We start from the raw sequence: 7075 nt of genomic DNA on the forward strand, positions 1-7075 counted from the left end.
GCAATACCGAAGATAAAGCATTCAGAGCCAATGTGCCATTAACCTTTTAAAGCACTGTTTAAACATGACTATGTGCTCATTTAAATCACTGTTCATGTTCGGAAATTTCATGTGAACGTTGAGGTTTTGTGAAGTGTTAACACGAGACGACGTTATTATAATCCACAAACATTTTCCTTATTAACGAACTACTGTTCCTTAAGGTTATCATAGCCAGGGAGTGATAGTGGAGATAAACTCCCACTAAACATTAAATACTCCTAATTCTGTGCTTCTCAAATAGCCTTTGACAACCAAGTCCAGCTCCCAGCCTTCGCGCGTCGTTTAGCTACTAAGCCCGGCGCAACCGCTTCTACTGACAGGAGAAGGGGCAAAGGCGGGTTACTGGCGCCGTAAGAGCAGTCGCCGTCGGGCAGACGGGGCTCGACAGCCGCGGTTGGCAGCTCACTTAGGAGAAGGAAAACTATCATATCAAAACTCCGCTGCCTTGGGGCTCTTCCCACTCATGTGGAAGGCTTCGGGAGTAAAACCTCAAGGAAAAAATCCGGAGCTGGAGTCCTACAGCTCCTGCGACGCCGCTGGTGCCAACCTCTGCCGTTCCTTTGGGTTCATCAGCTACGCGGAGGGTGGGGGTGAGGGGAGAGCTGCTGCATGGGTAACTGCTTGCTCTCCATATCACACTACCCTGGTTTGCCTATCATATAGACTGTCAGGTCGACCCTGATAAACGGAGCGACCCACATCACCGCTCCGAAGCTCCGGACCTCGCTAGAAGACAGTGCATACTTCCTTTAAAGGTAGTTGCAAGACGAAATGCTATTTCAGTGGAGAACCGACTGATCATGTTAATCAGCAGGACTTTATATTATGACAATACATACTGAAGGATCATTTATTGTTTGCCTCGTGTAGATCTTCACGAACATACTGTCGTGACATGTGGAGACGGAGTGCAAACGTTCTAAACGCTTTTAAAACGGTTACTTTAATCTTTCGCAAAGAACATTTATAGTCAAATATCGAAACAATAATTTTAAGTGCAATGTACAGTATTAAACGCTGTCCATTATACGGAATACATAAAATATTTAATTATAATAGCATACATTCTTTTTTGTGTATTCTAAACAAAATGTTTGACATCTGAATAATATTTACAGAAAATTACATGAAGCTTGCAGATGCATAACGAGGTTGAAATTTAGTCATGATTACGTTTAGAAACGCCAGCTGGTTCAAAGAATACTTCGAAGCCACTGCCTAGACGTTAATGTTCTTCGCCCTTTTGTCGGGCAAGTCTACTACACGGTTTCACCAAGACCTTAATGGCTAGTTTCATTTAGGGGAAAGTCTTTCCGGATATTATACAATTTCTACACGTTCTTACAGCACCGAGAGCCCATTGGGACAGCCTGCACAAGCTAATTTACAGTACATTCGGCAACAGGCCCTGCGTCTTCAAGTTTTAATAGTCCAAGACATTCAATGTCCAATTGAGAACACATTAAGCTAATGTCAAATACAAAACATCCTGTATCGTCGTGACATACGCAGGTCCACACTGGAATTTTAGGTAGCTGCATTTCCGAACGCATGCAGCAGTGTCCATTGATAATTCACCCAAGCTGTACAACTAGCTAATATTGATTTCCATTACTATCCTCCCGATTTTATAACTCTAACTCCATTCCTTTAATTAGGTCTTTTCCTTTAGTAAATTTTGGCAGGTGTTTATATTTTAGGAAGTATAAATCTTTATTGGCTACACCTGGCCCTCAGGAGGTATTCTGAAGGCATGGACATATAAAGTTAATGGATTCAACATGAGTTAATATTCTTTAGAGAAATTCCTAAATCTTGTGAAGACTGACCCAAGCCCCGAATGACCTCGTAATAGTTTCCATCATCTAAATATTGACGCTATACTTAAGGATTGGCCACAGTTATGTGATTAAAGTGATCAAAGACTCAAGTGTCATTTCATCCATTTTTTTCCTTCCCACTTCAAAGTGACAAAGTTAGCTTTAAAGAAATTATTACACAAAACTAGTTGGCAAAAATAGCATATATGGCGCAAACAAAAAGTTTTCAGGAGTTTAAAGATGTACTTTGACAAAGGACCGGATTTTTCAGATGTTGACTGAAATCCTGAAAATATGGAAGAAACAATGCAAAGCCCTCTATTTCTGATGAGTTCAGTCACATTTTCCAAAGACAACACACAGACAGCACTTCTGGTCCAATACATAAGATGATTGTTGCAGTGGGAACCAGTGGAAGATTTGGATTGGCTTGCTGCAGTCAAATTTCAAATGAGCACAATACAGCTGTCATTGCAGAGTGTGTATGCACACACACACACACACCTTTACCAGGAGACCTTTAGAATAATTGAATTCCAAACTGAATGGCTCCAGCCACAGCTGAAGCATAAAATCTCTAAGAAAAGGAGACAAGGTCACTTCCTTTGCATTGTTGGAAATATGATTTTCTTTTTTTAAAAAAACCTTACAAGCTACTGTTATTATGGTTTAATCCCTGTAATCCATCAGTTGTGTATGTTAGTACTACGGAACGATGACAAACATATTGCCCCTAAAGAATTAATTTGACTTCATTCTGATTTCCTTTCTTAAAACAAACCAAATGGAACACAATATACGCTAGTGTCAATTTGCCCATACCAGCTTTTGACTGTAAAGTTAAATCTACTGTAATAATCTGAAAGAGTCTCCCAAAGAGCAGTAATCTAATGAAATTGTTACTGATTGGTTTATTGGTGGGGATGCCCAATGACAATTATATGACTACATAAGGAATTTCTCTGATTATTCATTAAAAGACACCCACATCTCCCCCTGACAAGATGTCAATGATAAGGATAATAATACAAAGCATTTGCTCTGTATAGTGCCTAAAGTTGAATATACACTCAGTGGTCACTTTATTGCTCAAGTGAGCGATTGGTCCTCGCCAATCAATGGGGTCCTTTGCTGCTGCAGCCCATCCACTTTAACGTTCCATACGTTGTGCATTCAGAGATGTTCGCACACCACTGCTGTAGCTTGTGTCTATACGAGTTACTGACACCACCCTGTTCAAACCTTCTCCTCTGACCTCTCTCATTAATTAACAAGGCATTTTGACCCCAGAACTGCCACTCACTAGATTTTCTTTTGCATCATTCATTCTTACCTACAGATACTGTTGTGCATGAAAACCCCAGGAGGTTATCAGCTTCAGAGATACTCAAACCACCTCATATGGCACCAATGGTCATTCCACAGTACCTAGCCACAGTTCATCCCCATTCTGACGTTTGGTCTGAACAACTGAACCTCTTGACCATGTCTGCATGCTTTCGTGCATTGAGATGCTGCTGCATGATTGGCTGATTAGAAATTTGCATTAACAAGTAGGTGTATAGGTATACATAAATAAAGATGGCACTGCGTGTATGCCACGAGTGTTAAACCCATGTCTGAGTAGTGCTCCACCCAAAGAGACTGGCACCCGAGGGCAAAAGAAAGTGAAAGCAATTCCCCCCAGAAGTTTAAACTTTGTCACTTCAAAGAGATGGGAAAATATTTTTAACTTTCCAGATATGCGTGACAGTACTGTATCACAAGAATTCCTGCGTGCACTAGGGAATATTATCAAGCTCAAACGTTTTCAGTCAAAACAAAAGTTGGAATACAGTCCTGCCCTCTGCTCTACTGAACACAGCAACTCACTCAGTAGCATTTAATTACAGTTTAAAGAAATGAAAAGTGCAATCAGCAGCATTATATATAAAAACTGCATTTAGATTAAGAACATCTCTTGGTAATTTGAATTTAGTAATAAAACAGTGTCCCTAGAATCCAAAACAAGTCAACTCATTCACTGCAGTCAATTCTGAAATCATTTGCTGCTATCTTACAACTTTAGCCAGAAAATAGTTCATGTGGTGTCCAAGGCTTCCTCCAAATCCAATGCGATCCATCAAATGAAATGGCCCAAATTAAGACAAGTACTCCATCTGTGTTGGTGGAGTATGTTGATTGGCAGATTGTTCAGGGCGAGTGATTGGTCCTCACCAATCAAATCGCAATATTAACCCGCTCCAACCCCAAATGTCACCCCACTTCGGGCAAAAATCAAGCGTCAAACGTTGACTGTTTGACTTTAGCCTCTTTCTTTAAGCGTTTAATAAAAGTTTTTTTTTAATTACTGCAACCGAAATACAGCCTACAACACAGGCCTAAGAAAACGGCACTTCGTTTTTAAACATCCAAAATTTGCTTTATCTGGTAAATGGAAACTATATACACAACCCATTCCAAAAAGAACATTGTTATTTTCCCAACAATTCAGTGACACTGGCTGAAAAAAAACAGTCAATAAGTTTTTAAACTTTTTCTTTGAAGAACCCTTCATCCGTGCTGCTTTCTTTGATGGTAACGGTCAGAAAGTTTGACGTGACATCCGTGACCACCACTTTCTCCAAATTGTTCAGTGAGGGGCTCCAGGACTCCTCCGGTTCGGACAGAAATCGGGATACACACACACTATTATTCCTCGACACCGTGCCCTCGGCTAAGTGCTTACTTTTAAGTGCAGAGGCGTCCACCCCCGGTTCACTCTTAGAGACTGTACTTTCCGTGGCCTGTTTAGTCCGAAGAGTGTGAGAGTCCGCACCGTATTTGTTGTCGCTGTAGCCCAGCGAAGCGCGATTCAGGTGCGTTCTGGCCGCACCGCCCAGCTTCGCTTCCTGTCTACCACTGAAGTGCAGTAGTCCGCTTTCCACCTTCTCCTCCAGCTCGTCGCTCCCGGAATCAAGATCCTCAGATTTCCTCCGTTTAAAGTGAGGATATGTCGGCAGCCCTCCCTCAAGTTCACTCGGTGCACTTATTTTGGGGGAACAAGCGCGCAAGGTCCGGTTGTTTTTGTAGTCCACTTTGGTGTGCCTCGCTGCCTTCTTCCTGGAACCACTTTCTCCTCTGTGTTTGTGAGACTCCGTTTTCTGGTGAGTTCTGGAAATGTCCTCGACCCTGGCAGTCCGGTCTTTAGACGTCTCGCCCCTGGACAGTGTGCTGTGCTGCAAAGTCGCGGCGGGATCTCTGCGAAGACCTTCTCTGGATCTGGTGGAGGAAAAGCTGGATTCTTGACCCGATCTGCCTGGGTAGGTCATCCTCAGACCCCTCGCCACATCACTGCGGAAGGCGTACGTCTTCGCTTTTGCCTGCAGAAAACAAAGTCACTTGAATAAAGCAAAAACATAATTCAGCTCGAAAATGAAACCATCGCATTAAGGAGCAGCCTATTCACCTTTAGCAGGAACGTCTTAGGTTTGGGTCCACGCTTTTTTGGCCCATACATTTCCCTTTCTCGTTCCCTGTAAGGTAACAGGAAAACTTAACTGTTTATGCTTTCATTTGCTTTCGAATCTATTGAAATTATTGCAGAGTTAAATTACAGAGAGCTTTATATTTAATGTCACTCAAAGGCCTTCACCTCTCGTCAAAGGCTGATATCAGACGGGCGTCCAGGATATTTTCTTCTGGCTCCCACGTACTGTACCTTAAAAGGCGATTTTAGAAAATAAATGACGGTGCATCTCATTGCAACGCGCGGTGTCGGCGAGCTGCATTCACTGCAATGCTGATACTTACTTGGGAGACCAGCCCTTCCATTTCACCAGGTACTCGACTCGACCCTGCGAGGGAAAGAAGACACAAACCTGTAAAATACCGTTTAAAAGCCGTTTGGGCTTAGAAATGGCAGCGAGCGGAGAGGCCGCCTGCCAAACTCAGACTCACGTACTTTCCTGATGCGGCGCTTGAGAAGAGATTCGGCGGCGAAAACCCTCTCCCCCACGGCAGACAGCTCCATAATATCCACTCGCCGACTCTCGGGCGCAACAGTGAAAAGGAGAACGCTTGAACCTCCCTTCAGCTGGTGCCTCACCGCCAGCCCATAATACTCCCTCCCGCTGACGTCGTGACCATTTTCCCCGCTACTTCCTAGCAACCCTCCCCTTCTCCTAGCAACCGACCAGTTGCCGGGAGGAGAGGGGTGGAGCATTCGTGACAGGTGGCTGACGTTGCGCACGCTGCAGGGGCAGCTGATTGGCGGAGCCTGGCGGTGCCGGGCTCCAAGGGGGCGGGGACTGCGGCTAGGAAGTGACGCCGTGAGGTGACTGGCCATCAGTATCCATTTTGTCGCTGCCATTGAACTCTGCAGTTTGGCAAATGGAAATGTTGTGCAACGTTCCTTAGGTATCGGGGCTTTACCTCCCACTGACGTTATCGTTCAATCCTTGGACCATTTTCATGACATTCGACACCACTAAAACATATCTTCTCTAATTCATGTAACTATCATAACGTTATTGCAATATAACCCTTCCCTTAACCACAAATTCCTCTATAACACTGTACAGTCTTGCAGCAGTGAAGGCACGCAATCACAATAGTTCTTCATAATTTATATCCTCCACCTTTAGTCCATATAAGTGACATAGGCTTGGGGGTGGGTCACAAGTTACGTATCCACACACAAGACACTGGTCAAAATAGGCTGCGAAAGTGTCAGCACCCAATAGTATTCGTACTACAACACCACATGACCTATCTTTTGCAGCCAATGGTCGATGAAATTTATCTATATTTTGATACCAATGGTCCTGCTCATTGTGCCGTCAAGTTCAAGCGCTTTCAAAGATGACGTAGCCCGGTATAACTGATTAATTACACGGAAATTTGTAGTGTCAACAGATCCTACAGTAAACAAAGACAGGGAAACTCGGTGTGTGTAAGAGAGAATGGGTACCCATTTTTTAAAAAAAAATTATGCATGCCTTTCTAAATTGTTGATTTCAACCTCTGGATAACGTCTACATCGTTACACGTGGAAATAATGTGAACCACAATCGTTCAAATCTAATATATCCTCGTGCCAATCGCAACACAACGTTTTCTGAAGGGGGAAACATAATAATTGTGTATATTAGTTGTAACTCATTTGTAGATGGCAAATAATTTTGAATCCAATAGGATTTGCTACACAACTTGTTTATTCGAAATCGACTATT

At 43.1% G+C, this 7075-nt stretch overlaps 1 protein-coding gene across 2 annotated transcripts; it reads right to left on the bottom strand.

Moving 5' to 3' along the window:
- Window positions 1–966: 966 nt before the first annotated feature.
- cbx8b (chromobox homolog 8b) lies at window positions 967–6031 on the bottom strand. Of its 2 annotated transcripts, XM_073026150.1 has the most exons (5): window positions 5806–6031; window positions 5655–5698; window positions 5497–5562; window positions 5311–5377; window positions 967–5224 (listed from the first exon to the last, which is right to left on the bottom strand). In XM_073026150.1, the coding sequence occupies exons 1-5, from the start codon at window positions 5872–5874 to the stop codon at window positions 4391–4393; spliced, it is 1080 nt and encodes a 359-aa protein (XP_072882251.1). In that variant the 5' UTR covers window positions 5875–6031; the 3' UTR covers window positions 967–4390. The 2 variants fall into 2 exon arrangements, with proteins under 2 accessions (XP_072882251.1, XP_072882252.1); XM_073026151.1 differs by lacking the exon at window positions 5497–5562.
- Between the last annotated feature and the right edge of the window lie 1044 nt (window positions 6032–7075).

Source organism: Hemitrygon akajei, chromosome 22, assembly GCF_048418815.1.
Source record: "Hemitrygon akajei chromosome 22, sHemAka1.3, whole genome shotgun sequence".
Lineage (NCBI taxonomy): Eukaryota > Metazoa > Chordata > Chondrichthyes > Myliobatiformes > Dasyatidae > Hemitrygon > Hemitrygon akajei.

What these genes read in the sequence shown, in the direction of transcription:
- cbx8b (XM_073026150.1), bottom strand. Translation starts at nt 5,874, where the DNA reads ATGGAGCTGTCTGCCGTGGGGGAGAGGGTTTTCGCCGCCGAATCTCTT. An exon ending in TGGAAGGGCTGGTCTCCCAA is followed by an intron (nt 5,563 to 5,654) that starts GTAAGTATCAGC and finishes TCGCCTTTTAAG; the next exon opens with GTACAGTACGTGGGAGCCAG. An exon ending in ATATCAGCCTTTGACGAGAG is followed by an intron (nt 5,378 to 5,496) that starts GTGAAGGCCTTT and finishes GTTACCTTACAG; the next exon opens with GGAACGAGAAAGGGAAATGT.